At 35.0% G+C, this 13,331-nt stretch overlaps 1 protein-coding gene and 1 long non-coding RNA gene across 5 annotated transcripts in view; one reads left to right on the top strand and one right to left on the bottom strand.

Annotated features, from left to right (window-relative positions):
- The window catches only part of LOC140635824 (uncharacterized), a 64,321-nt gene extending 51,786 nt beyond the window's left edge, over positions 1-12,535 (bottom strand). The window contains exons 1-3 of one of the 3 annotated variants that reach the window (XR_012033147.1): positions 11,829-12,535; positions 3,466-3,574; positions 2,801-2,922 (exon numbers count right to left, since the gene is read on the bottom strand). This is a non-coding gene — a long non-coding RNA (uncharacterized lncRNA). Of the gene's footprint in view, positions 1-2,800; positions 2,923-3,465; positions 3,575-8,723; positions 10,187-11,828 lie in introns of those variants that run through there. The other 2 variants (XR_012033148.1, XR_012033149.1) reach the window with 2 other exon arrangements.
- The window catches only part of XPR1 (xenotropic and polytropic retrovirus receptor 1), a 218,338-nt gene that overhangs the window by 197,159 nt on the left and 7,848 nt on the right, over positions 1-13,331 (top strand). For both annotated transcript variants that reach the window (XM_072831035.1, XM_072831036.1), the window contains 3 exons: positions 1,075-1,241; positions 5,373-5,512; positions 11,843-12,064. In XM_072831035.1, the coding sequence (XP_072687136.1) occupies positions 1,075-1,241; positions 5,373-5,512; positions 11,843-12,064 (529 nt within the window). The remainder of the gene's footprint in view (positions 1-1,074; positions 1,242-5,372; positions 5,513-11,842; positions 12,065-13,331) is intronic.

Here is a 13,331-nt window from a genome sequence, read left to right as displayed (position 1 = left end):
AGGGCGCCTTTGAATCATACTGTACTTAACACTTTTAATACCTAAAAATGGTTAATAAACACTTGTTTTAATAGGAAGGACTTTAATTTACTTTAATAGGAAGGATTGTGAATAAGACATAATACATCCTTTATTTTCTATACCTTTGGGAAACTAACCAAAATTTAAACTTTTTTGAATTAGATGTTTCATACCTTTCCTGATAATTCAGAACCATATTAGTACCTATATCCTGCACACAATAACAGGGAATACAAATAATATCATGATAAGTCAAACTTACCAAAGAATTTCATTAGAGAATATATGAAGCACTTGAGTGAAAAATACTAAATTATATAACTATATATGCAAATTATTTTTATTATTCTGATTTAGTGTACTCTATAGTGCTCTCAACATTTGTAAGTATAAACAACTTCTAAAAGAAGCAAAAATATCATGCTTTGTTTTGTGATTTGAGAGAAATTTGCTTTCATATATGTCCTTAGGGATAATCAGTCTCTTACTTTCTGGCATTTTATCTGGAATTAAAATTATCTGATTGCCTTCACAATAAGCATAGACATGATCTAAGTATATGAAGGAAAGGTTCTAAAGTAAAAACAACCCCAGAATTTCTTGAAGCAAATGTAGCACATTTCACTTGATCTTAGCCAAAAGGCCGAGAAGCAATAGCACATTTCTTATTAGTGGTGTTTCATAATTTTTTTTTCATCTTTGACCCTAATCTGCCACCTGATGGCAAAAACTAAAATGACATCTTTTGTAATATTCAAAACTCCATTGCAGTTATTTGGATTTTTATGTGTTCAGCATAGAGCCTCCAAAACTCCAAATGCACATTGGTACAAATTTTATGTATTTGGTAAATATTTGATGAATCTTTTGTACTTCAGAAGAATCAGAGTTACTATTTAATTTCTATTAGACAGTGTCACTACTAGATTTGTTTAAAATCTTACTTCCTTTATCGAGCTGTGTAAAGAATCTGCTTTTTAAGTTACTTTTATTTAATGAATAATTTTACTTAAATCTAGTAATTTTTCTCTTTCACCTTTCCCTTTTCTTCAGAACGAGGTCACTCAGACACCATGGTATTCTTTTACCTTTGGATTGTGTTTTGTATCATCAGTTCCTGCTATACCCTCATCTGGGATCTGAAGATGGACTGGGGTCTCTTTGATAAGAATGCTGGAGAAAACACCTTTCTCCGGGAAGAAATCGTATACCCCCAAAAAGTATGTACAAAGAATGCTTGTATTTACTTAAAAAAAAAACAACAACTCCGGTGTATCACCAGCTAAATCTTATTATGATACATACCTAATCCTAACCTAATATATTTAGAAAAAACAACACAACTAATTACCAAAAACTACTGATTCATTCAGTCAGCAAAAATGTCAAGTTTTTACTATATGCTGGGCACTATAGAAAATAAAAATAAAGTTCTGGTTCTCAAAGAGGCCATAAACTATATTAAACAGCTAAGTAAACAAATTGCAGTAAAATGTGATAAAATCTAGAATAGAGGAATACATAACTTACTATAATTTATGACCTAATTTTGAACATGCAGTTCACTCGGTCTTAAATGCCATCTTCTCCCCGCTTTGTCTGCCTTGCAAACTCCTGTTCTTCCTTTTTTTTGTCTTAATTATTTATTTTTAATCGAAGTATAGTTGACACACAGTGTTATATTAGTTTCAGGTGTACAACATAGTGATTCAACACTCTATATGTTATGCTGTACTCACAAGTATAGCTACCATCTGTCACCGTACGGCACTATTAGAATACCATTGACTGTATTCCCTGTGCTGTACCTTTCATCCCAGGGACTTATTCCATAACTGGAAACCTGTATCTTTCTGCTCTCCTTTCACTCATTTTGCCCATTCTTTTACCTCCCACCCCTCTGACAACCATGAGTTCTATGTATTTATGAGCCTCTTTCTACTTTTTGTTTATTAAATTGTTTTTTAGATTCCACATATAAGTGAAATCATATGATATTTGTCTTTCTCTTCTGACTTATTTCACTTAGCATTGTGCCTTCTAGGTCCATCCATGTTGTTGCCAATGACAGTATCTCATCCTTTTTTTATGGCTGAGTAATAGTCCATTATAGATAGATAGATAGATAGATAGATAGATAGATAGATAGATAGATAGATGGATGATAGATAGATAAAGAGGATGTGTGTGTGTGTGTGTGTGCGCACACACACACACACACACACACACACACATCTTCTCTATCCATTCACATCTATCAATGGACACTTGGATTGCTTCCATACCTTGACTGTTGTAAAAGAATGCTACAGTAAAACAAAAGTATCTTTTCGAATTACTCTTTGTGTTTTCTTTGGGTAAATACCAGCAATGGAATTACTGGAATATGGTATTTCTTTTTCTTTTTCTTCACATGGTTTTTCATAGGGGCTACACCAATTACATTCTCACCAGCAGTGCACAAAGGTTCTTTTTTTCCACATCTTTTCCTGTTCCTCCTTTTAAAAAGTTAGCTCAAGGGTCACTTTCTCTAAAAAGCCTTTATTTTTCCAAGCATTTTAGCCATTTATCCTAAGCCCATTTTACAAACCTCTGCAAACTACTATTATAGCAATTATCACATTGTATTATAATAATATGCTTAGGTATCCATATCCCTCACTGCCCAGCATAGTTCCTAGCATATAGTAGATTTAATATTTTTGGAATGACTGAATAAATACTTGACTGAATAAGCAAGTACTGTAAAAGCACAAAGGAGAGGAAGTACCTGACTCACCTTTAGCACATCAAGAAGGCTTGTCTTTTCACTTATTTCAACCAGCTTTTATGAAAGTAATGTGCCAATTTAGTCTGAAAATATATGGATAATTCCTTAGGAATTACTTTAAGATTTTATCTCTACAAAAATAAAAGGATAAGAGAGCCTAAATTTAAAAAGTCAAAAGACCAAGAATATCATTACTCAGATAATGAAAAAAATTAATCAATGAACTAGGTATCCTGGTCAGTGAATTCTGATCCCAGGTCTCTCACTAACTAGCTACATAACTTTATGCATCTATACTATGGTGTTTTCTCTTCTACTAGATTATCTCTTGACCCTTTCCCAGTTCTAAAATTCTGTGATGATGAGGGATGTATAGATTGGGTCACTAATACTTTATACTATTATAATCAGAATGTCACCAGTACTTCAGAACTGTACTTTGAAAAGTGTATGAAGATGTAATATTCAGTTGGTGAGTGGGGAAGGCTGTTTTAAGTATGAGGACTAAAGGTAGATGGTAGGAGAGTGAATACAAAGAATGATATGTAGGGCAATTTCAGATAAGCAAATGAAGACAGAAAGGATTATTAATTTACAATGATTTTTTTAATGTAAGCTATAGCAATAATCCCAATATGCAAATTTAGAGTATATGACCAAGGCACTAGACATACCTTTATACATCTCATTTGAAAAGAAAATCACGGAAACTTCAGTTGGTAGAGCATGCGTCTCTTGATCTTGGGGTTGTAGGTTTGAGCCCCACATTGCGTGTAGAAATTACTTTAAAAATTTTTTTTAATGAAAAAGAGAAAATCGGCATTATTAAATAAAGTCAGAGAGCAAACTTGAGCGCAGGTAAATGATGATCCTTTGGTGTTCACCAAATGTTATTATGCCTTATTGCTCCCTATATTGTTCTTGCGTAACTGAGCAATATTACACATTTACTTCTTATACTGACTGCTTAGATATATTGTTCAAATTTATATATAAATGTTAATTCAGGCCTCCTTTTCAGTAGTTCTAACTTAATGGCTTCTCTGTAATAAAATTAGTGAATAGAGTTTTTCAGTTTCCTTATTGCATATTTTCATGACCCTAGAGAATAAAGTATATGGTTTCCTACACTGTAATTTGCAAATGTATAAGAAAAATGTTCTGGATCGCATCCCTTTCAATCTTAAGAAGACAAAAACTGGAATAAAATTCATTCTACTTGAAAAGGGAAGAGGAACTATTGGTAGAGTCCAGTGGAGCTTCATTTAAAAATTAAGAACACAGTTATATGCATCTTAAAATCAGTTCCTAGGGATTAACAGTACATATTTTTGAGCACTACATCTGGGTCCAGGAGGTATGTTTGTTATCTCTATATTAAAACAATTTTTCTGTCTCTTAATCTCATGTTAAGTATATTCTTCCCAAGACTCACAATTTGGGGAACGTCAGCTCCCACAAAAATTGATCCTTCAATTTTGGATCAATTTAAGACTGACTGTTAAAGTAACATGAAATTGCAGTTCTTCACTGAAGCCTAATAATGAGTTCACTGGATGTGGATTTATCCAAAAACTGCATTAGCACTGTATTAGATGGATGGGGGAAGGAACAGGGAGGTATGTAAATATGTTAAAATCTTCATAAAACTTATCATTATCAAGCAGTGGATAACAACTCCAATTGATTAATCAAGATAAAGCAATATATATACATTATTTAGAAATAATGGTGGATAAATACTAGGAGAGATAGTTAGAAATTTGAAATTGTCTCTAGAAAATGAAAAGAGAAGGTAGCAAGGGGACTGCTCTTTTTTTGTTAATAGCCTTCTAAACATGACTAGTATTCCTTTGTAAATGTTTTTTAAAAATAAATGCTGTGGTGTAAATATGTAGCAGTTTTAATTTCCATAAGATGTCACAACCTTTAAACACATATATTTAAAGAGCTGATTATCCAGAGATTAATAATAAACAAATCCATGGATTACAGGTCTAGTCTATTGGCAATTTGTGTACTTAAAACTTTTGTATAGCTAAAATTGGGCTCCTAAATATTGGGTGCTAGTACCTGAAAGAATTTCAATGCTGTCTTTCCCATGTAAAAATAGAACATTCCTTTAATTCAACCCATGTTTGTGATATCGAAGCCTTATTTTATTTAATGACCTTGAAAAGCAAGGTAAAAAACTTCCTTCAAATGTAGAATAAGGTAATTTGAGAATAACAGTGCAAATAACACAATTAATCTGCTAATCTTTTTGCTGTTGAGTCATTATTAGCATATGATATACACATTAATATATATCATTTCAGTCACATCAAGGATCTCATTTAGCATATATTTGTAAGGTGACTAATGAAATTCAATAAAACATTTTGAATATTATGCTATTTAAGAAAAAAAGCTAAATTGGTGAGATCTTCCTAAAATAGAAAATAAAATAAAAATAAAACTGTTTTTCCTCTTTAATCTATGCTTGTTGATGGGACTTATGTGAGTCTTGTTGCTGTGATAGGTGTGCTTATTTGTGAGAAACATAATGGTAAGTGTACTCAATTTGCTTATTATTCCTTAGGCCTATTATTACTGTGCCATCATAGAGGATGTGATTCTCCGCTTTGCTTGGACTATCCAAATCTCAAGTACCTCCATGACATCATTGCCTCATTCTGGGGACATCATTGCTACTGTCTTTGCTCCCCTTGAGGTTTTCCGGTAAGCAGACTACCAAAAAATCTATCAAAGTTTTTTTTCCCCTAGAAGACACCCAGTACTACTTACAAATTAGAATTTATTAAAATTTGAAAGGTTTTAATTTCCAACTTTTCTCAAAATTCTCATTAGCTTCAGAGTTGGAAAATCTTACTTGAAGGTCTAAGAGGTTAATTCTTACAAAGTTAAAAAAAAAATGTTAATGATGGCTTATAAGCTTTTTTTAAGAATTGTGCTCCACTGGAAGGGTCATGAGTAGAAATTGGGAGGTAAAAAGTTTTAGAACAGAAATTGAAATGAAAATCTTTTGAGAATCATTTGCAATTTGACATTCTGGCAGCTTTTTCACTGGAAACAATGAAAATGCTAAAGGAATAGTTTTTTAAATCTTCCTAAAAACATCAGTTATCTAATAAGGTAGTCTAAAATCTAAGTAAAAGCAGGTACCCCAGGAGGTCAGCAAAGCATTAAAGCTAATTTTGCACTAAAGAAAGTTGCCAAACCTAGAGACTTTGAGATTGAGTTGTGATAACAAGTTCAAATTTGTTTGCACCAAATACATAGCTTGAAAATAGTAAAACAAAAGTTGACATTGCTAACTTTGTCAAATAGTCCACAATTAACCAACTTGACCTAATTGACATATATGGAATACTACATTCAACAACTAAATACACACTCTTTCATTTACATGTAGAACATTACCAAAATAACCACATGCTGGGCCATAAAGTAAATTTCAACAAATTTCAAAGGATTAAAATTCCAAAAAGATAACTGAGAATTCCCAAGTGTTTCGAAATCAAGTAATACATGCCTAAATAACCCACGGGTCAAAGTTGAAATTGTAATGGAAATTTTAAAATATTTTGAACATAATGAAACTGATAATGTGACAAAAAAAAATGCAGCTGAAACCATGCTTAGAGGGCAATATATAGCCTTAAATGTATACATTTGAAAAATATACAACTTCAAGAAAATTTTAAAACAGCAAATAAAACCCAAATGAAAGTAGAAGGAAGGAAATATAAAGAACAAATTAATGGAATAGAAAACATAGAGAAAATCAACAAGCCAAAGTTAGTTAGTTAAAAGGATGAAAAAAATGATAAAATGTCTGAATATGACTGATGGAGTCAAAAAGGAAAGAAGGCACAAATTACACAACAAAAATCCTCAAGATATTTTTTTAAAAGAGTAAGATGAGGGGCACCTGGGTGACTCAGTTAAGTGTCTTGATTTCAGCTCAGGTCATGATCTCAGGGTCATGAAATTGAGCCCTGCATCTGGCTCCGCACTGGGCATGGAGCCTGCTTAAGATTCTCTCTTCTTCCCTCTCTCTCTCTGCCTCCCCCCCTTCTCTTAAAAAAAAAAAAAAAAAGAATTAAGATGATATTATGAGCAACTTTATGCCAATAAATTTAAAAATTAGGTGGAATGGACAAATTCCTTGAAAAGCACCGTTTATTAAAACGACTAAAGAGATGAACATTGGTGCGCCTAGGTGGCTCAGTAGGTTAAGTGTCTGCCTTCAGCTCAGGTCATGCTCTCGCAGTCCTGGGATCCATCTCCACCTCAGGCTCTCCCTGCTCAGCGAGGAGTCACTTCTCCCTCTGCCTCTGCCCTTTCCCTCACCCTACTCGTGCTCTCTCTCTCAATTAAATAAATAAAATCTTTAAAAAGAGAGAGAGATGGACATTAAGGAGGGCATGTGTTGTAATGAGCACTGGGTATTGTAGAAGACTGATGAATCACTGAACTCTGCCTCTGAAACTGATAATACACTATATGTTAATTAATTGAATTTAAATTTAAAAATCAACAAAGAAGAAATAGAAAATCTGACAGGTTTATATTTATTAAAGAAATTATATTGGACAACCTGGGTGGCCCAGCGGTTTGGCGCCACCTTTGGCCCAAGGTGTGATCCTGGAGACCCAGGATCGAGTCCCACTTCGGGCTCCCTGCATGGAGCCTGCTTCTCTCTCTGCCTTTGTCTCTCTCTGCCTCTCTCTCTCTCTCTCTCTCTCTGTCATGAATAAATAAATAAAAACTTAAAAAAAAAGAAACTATTTATTTTGAAATATTGATCTTTTTAAGATTTTTATTTATTTATTCATGAGAAACACAGAAGCAGGGACAGAAGCAGGCTCCCTGTGGGGAGCCTGATACGGGACTCGATCCCAGGACCCCAGAACTACACCATGAGCCCGAGGCAGATGCTCAACCACTGAGCCACCCAGATTTCTCAGAAATTATATTCATATTAAAATCCTTTTCACAAGAGGGGCGCCTGGGTGGTTTCAGTTCAGGTCATAATCTCAGGGTCATGAGATGGGGCCTCACATCATCTGCTCTGCACTCAGTGAAGATCTGCTTGAGATTCTCTCCCTCTCCCGCTGCCCCTCCCATGTGTGTGTCCATTCTCTCTCTCTCTCTCTCTGTCTCTCATCTCCCTCAAATAAATAAATCTTTTTTTTTTTAAAGATTTTATTTATTTATTCATGATAGCCACACAGAGAGAGACAGAGAGGCAGAGACACAGGCAGAGGGAGAAGCAGGTTCCATGCAGGGAGCCCGACGTGGGATTCGATCCCGGGTCTCCAGGATCGCGCCCCGGGCCAAAGGAAGGCGCCAAACCGCTGTGCCACCCAGGGATCCCTAAATCTTTTTTTAAAAATCCTTCTCACAAGGAAAACTGTAGGCCCAAAGAATTCCTCCAGATATATGAGGAAATAATCAGTTTTGTACACAAAACTCTTCCAGAGAAAAGAGGCAATAAAAGGAACGCTTCCCAGTTCGTTTTGTGCAACCAACATGGCTTTGATATCTAAACCTACAAGGACATTTCAAGAATGACCAACCAGTCTGTCACATGTACAGAAATGCAGAACTCCTGAAGAAAGTATTAGCTAATGAATCCAACACAATAAAAAGGATAATACATCACAACCAAGTTAGTTTCATTCTAGGAATGTGAGATTTAATATTCAAAAATCATTTAACATTTAAAAATTAATCTGGGTTGAGGTACCTGGGAGGCTCAGTCAGTTAAGCATCTGCCTTTGGCTCATGTCCCGGGATTGAGCCCCACATTGGGCTCCCAGCTCAGTGGGCATCTGCTTCTCCCTCTCCCTCTGCCCCTCCCCCTGCTTGTGCTCTCAAATAAATAAATAAAATCTTTTTAAAAAATTAATCTGTGTTAACTCACCACACTAATAGAATAAAGGAGGAAAATCCTTCATGTGTGTATAGAAAACGCCATCAAGAAAAGTCAGTACTTGTTCATGAATAATTCAAAGATCATCTACAAAAATATAAATAAGATCCTATTTAATGGTAAAACACTGAAGCCCTCCCTTGAGATCAGGAATGAGATTATTATGTATGTTGTCACTTCATTTTAACATCATACTGCAAGTATAGCTAGTGTAGTAGAGGGTGAGGAGGGGGCAGTATAAGACTTGGAAAGGAGGGGGACATGGGTGGCACAGTCTATTAAGCTTCCAACTCTTGGTTTCAGTTCAGGTAGCAATCTCAGGGTTGTGAGATTGAGCCCTGTGCTGGGCTCCGCACTCTGCACACAAATTTTCTTGAGATCCTTTTCCCTTTCCTCCTATCCCTCCCCTCTGGCTCCTAGTACTCTCTCTCTCTCAAATAAATAAATACATCTTTAAAAAAAATTAGGGAAAAAAATAAAACTATTCCTCCATGATATGATTGCATATGTAGAAAATTCCAAAGAATTTACAAATAAGCAGTTAGAAATGTAACTGTGTCCCTGAGTACAAGGTCAATATAAATAAAAAATGTTCCAAAAACCAGTCAAAACAACTAGAAAATGAAATTTTAAAAAATACCATTTTGAATAACATCAGAATATATCATATACCTAGGAATAAATTTAATGAATATGTGTACAAAAATTGACAAACCAGTTCTATAATTTATATGGAAACAGAATCAAGAATAGCCAAGACTAGGGGCACCTGGGTAGCACAGTCAGTTTGAGCATTTGACTCTTGGTTTTGGCTCTGGTTTGATCTTAAGATTGTGAGATAGAGCTCCGCCTCAAGCTTTGTGCTCAGTATGGAGTCCGCTTGGGTTTCTCTCTCCCTCTCCCTTGCCATCCACCCCATACTACTTTCTCTCTCTCGCTCTCTCTCTCTCAAAATAAAATCTAAAAAAAAAAAAAAAAGAAAGAAAGAAAGAAAGAAAAAAAAAGTAGAATAGCCAAGACTATGCTGAAAAGAGAAAAGTTAAAGGATTTATACTTGTAAATATACTTACTATGTAGCTACAGTAATTAAGACAGTATCTGGTATTGGTGAAAGCATAGACAAATAGTCTACTGGAACAGAATGAGAGTCCAGAAACAGAACCACACATACATTGACACTACCTGATTTATGACAAAGGTGGTTAAATAAGAGTATAGAAAAAGAGGTTCTTTAATAAATGATATTGAGTCAACTGGATATCCATATGGGGAAAAAATGAATCTTGACTCTTACTATATACTATATACAAAATCCACATGGATTGCAGAACTAAATATGAAACGTATATCAATAAACTCTAGAACATAGGACAGCGCCATAAAGGCAGCTTTAGATCTGTGATAATGTTATATTTTTAAATTCTGAGTGGTAATTACACAATGTGTCACTTTTTATTTATTTATTTTTGGGGTTTTTTTTGTCACTTTTTAATAATCAAGTTGCACACTTATGATTTGCACTTTTTTATATATCTTCATAATCCTTTCATTAAAATGCTCATTTTAAAGAAAGTAGCCTAAAAGAAAGGATTATTTATCAAGGAAATGGCTGTTAGGTTGACTGCAGACTTCTCAAAGGTAACAATGAAAATCAGAAGTCATTAAAATAATATTTCAGTGTGCTGAAAGAAAATAACTGTCTACCTAGAACTCTTTCTCCACTGAAAATATCTTTCACAAATGAAATAAAGATATTTTCAGACATGTTTATCACAATCCTCTGAGTCAGGATGGGCACATCTATTGAGATGGTCTGATAAAATAAGATGAAACCTGGAAACATTAAAATAAACCTGAAAGATAAAGATTGAATCTGGAAACAGTGTATTTGTCACTGTTACTCCTCTTTCCAAACCACCTGTCAACCCTCTTCCTCTTCACTTTCCCAGATGTCTAGGTTTAGGACCAGAAATTCTCCATCACTACAAGACCTACTCCACTCCCACTTCTTTCTCTTCCCATACATATGATACTGCTTTATGAATTTTTTTAAAAGTTTTTTCTAGTAAAAAATAAAGCTCACTTTTAAATTCTTGATTATTTTATTTCTACTTTTAAAATTATTTGCTTAATAGTAGAATCAGATGTTCTATCACCCATTTAAAACAAAAGCAAAAAGCCTCCTTTGAAACTACTTTCCTCCTTCAATTCTTGCCCATTTCTGTCTCCTCTACAGCAAAACTCTTAAAAAGATGTCTGTACTTGGTATCTCCACTCTCTCATTCCTCCTCATTCACCCTTTAATTCAGTTCAGATCTTTTTTCTCAGTACTCAACTAAATTGCTTTTTGTATAATCTACAATAATAACAGTAATAGCAGCACTTACGTATTGCCCACTGCGTGCCTGGCACTGTTCTGAGCACTTTATGTGTATTAACTTATGAATCCTCACAACAATCTGACGTAGATACAGTTACTATCCCATTTTACTGATGAAACTGAAGCATAGATTAAATAACTCATCAAAAGTCATTATACCTAGTAAATGGTGGAGTTATGATTTGAAACTAGTCTTTCAGAATCTCTTGTATCATACTGCCTCTCTGTTTTGCTAAATCCAGCAGTCAGTTCTCTGTACTTACCTTACTTTATCTCTCAGCAAAGCACTTTTTCACTTCATTTCTCAGAAGCTATACCCTTACCTCTCTCTAGCCATTCCTTCTCAACTCATTTACTGGGTCTTTTTCCTTTTCCCAAATTGTAAGTGTCAGTAGGTTCTAGGGTTTAGTCCTCTGCCCTCTTCTTTCCTCCACTTATATTATTCCTAATCCCATGACTTAAGATAACTGTTTTTGTGCAACTCTTTAGCCCTAGACTCTCCCTTGAACTGCAGACGCATGTCCATCTAGCCACTGGAATTTCCCCCCTTTGCTTGGGCCTTCTTGTTTCCCTCCCACCACTATACCATCTTTTCCTATTTTAATATTCTAGCCCTTCAGTCCTTATTTTTATTTCATGAGTAGAAACTTGACATACTGCAAGGGTTAGATGTTATAATAGTAAGTTCAGATTTTATAAATAATTTGCCTATTTACCCCATTTTGCTAAGGCGATTTGTGTGGAACTTCTTCCGCCTGGAGAATGAACATCTGAATAACTGTGGTGAATTCCGTGCTGTGCGGGACATCTCTGTGGCCCCTCTGAATGCAGATGATCAGACACTCCTAGAGCAGATGATGGACCAGGATGACGGGGTACGAAACCGCCAGAAGAACCGGCCGTGGAAGTACAGTCAGAGCATATCCCTGCGCCGGCCTCGCCTCGCTTCTCAGTATGTATGCTTCTGCTTTTCAGAAATGAATTTCCTACAGGTTTTAGCACTGGTTAACATTTAAGCTAAGGAAGGTATCACACAAAACCACTGACATTCAACCATTTTCACCTACAAAAAATGGCAATAGCAGCAATTTCATATAATCCAACTCATAGAATGTCTTAACACAGAGAGTAAAATGTCATTAATGTGTTACTTAATGCATAAATGCTACTCATTTGACATTAAAGTACCCTGGGGAAAATTTACTGACTCTTCAGTAAGTTTTTATATATTATTTGTATATATTATTTATATACAAATAATTTTCAAATTATAAACTTTAGGAATTCTGGCTCTGCCACTTGGCCTCCATGTAACCTTGACCAAATTACCTAATTTCTTTATATTTATTGTCCATCTGAAAATTAGAATTAACATGGCACCTGCTTATAGAGTAGTTATGACATGGGATTTAGACTAGTTTCCTCACAGAAAGAGTTCTTATATATAAACACCTTATATAAATATAAGCTATTATTATTTTTCTTTTCTTTTTTTAAAATTTTATTTATTTATCCATGAGAGAGACAGACCGAGAAGCAGAGACATAGCAGGAGAGCAGGCTTCTTGCAGGGAGCCTGATGGGAGACTCCATCCCCAGACCCAGGATCTCGCCCTGAGTGGAAGGCAGACACTCAACCACTGAGCCACCCAGGCGTCCCTTATTTTTGTTTTCTTACCAAAATACCCACAACAGTAGTTTTATAAATCATTAACTTTGTATGATCCTAAAAGAAACAATAAATATATTGCAGCTGCATTTGGAATTTAGAAACAGTAGATTTCACAGTGGGTCGGAATGGCAGAAGAGACTTAAGTGGAAGTGGGCAGTTGTCTAAAAGATAAGAGAGTGCTTGACTAGGTCAGAGGCACCGTCAGGAATTAAGGGGTACAAGGAAAACCAATGTGACTAGAACCTTAGTAAAAATTTAGCTGAATAGATGAAGTATGATTATAAAAGGCTGGATAATACAAATGCCTTGATCATATAGCCAGGAAGGAGTCCAATAATGTTTTTCATGGAAGAATGAAAGTAGTATTTTCATAGGTTTTTAATGGCATTGTGCAAGATATGTTGGGGAAGGGAACAGTAAAGGCCAGAAGACCAACTGGAAGGCCCCTGCATTTTTCTGAAGTATCAGACATTGAAGACTTGGGCTAGGATGTTTTACAGTAGGACTAAAAACAACCTAAGGAGATGTTTTAAAGGAAGTAAAAAATA

This window comes from Canis lupus, chromosome 6, assembly GCF_048164855.1.
Source record: "Canis lupus baileyi chromosome 6, mCanLup2.hap1, whole genome shotgun sequence".
Lineage (NCBI taxonomy): Eukaryota > Metazoa > Chordata > Mammalia > Carnivora > Canidae > Canis > Canis lupus.
This window is presented reverse-complemented; position numbering and strand designations above follow the sequence as displayed.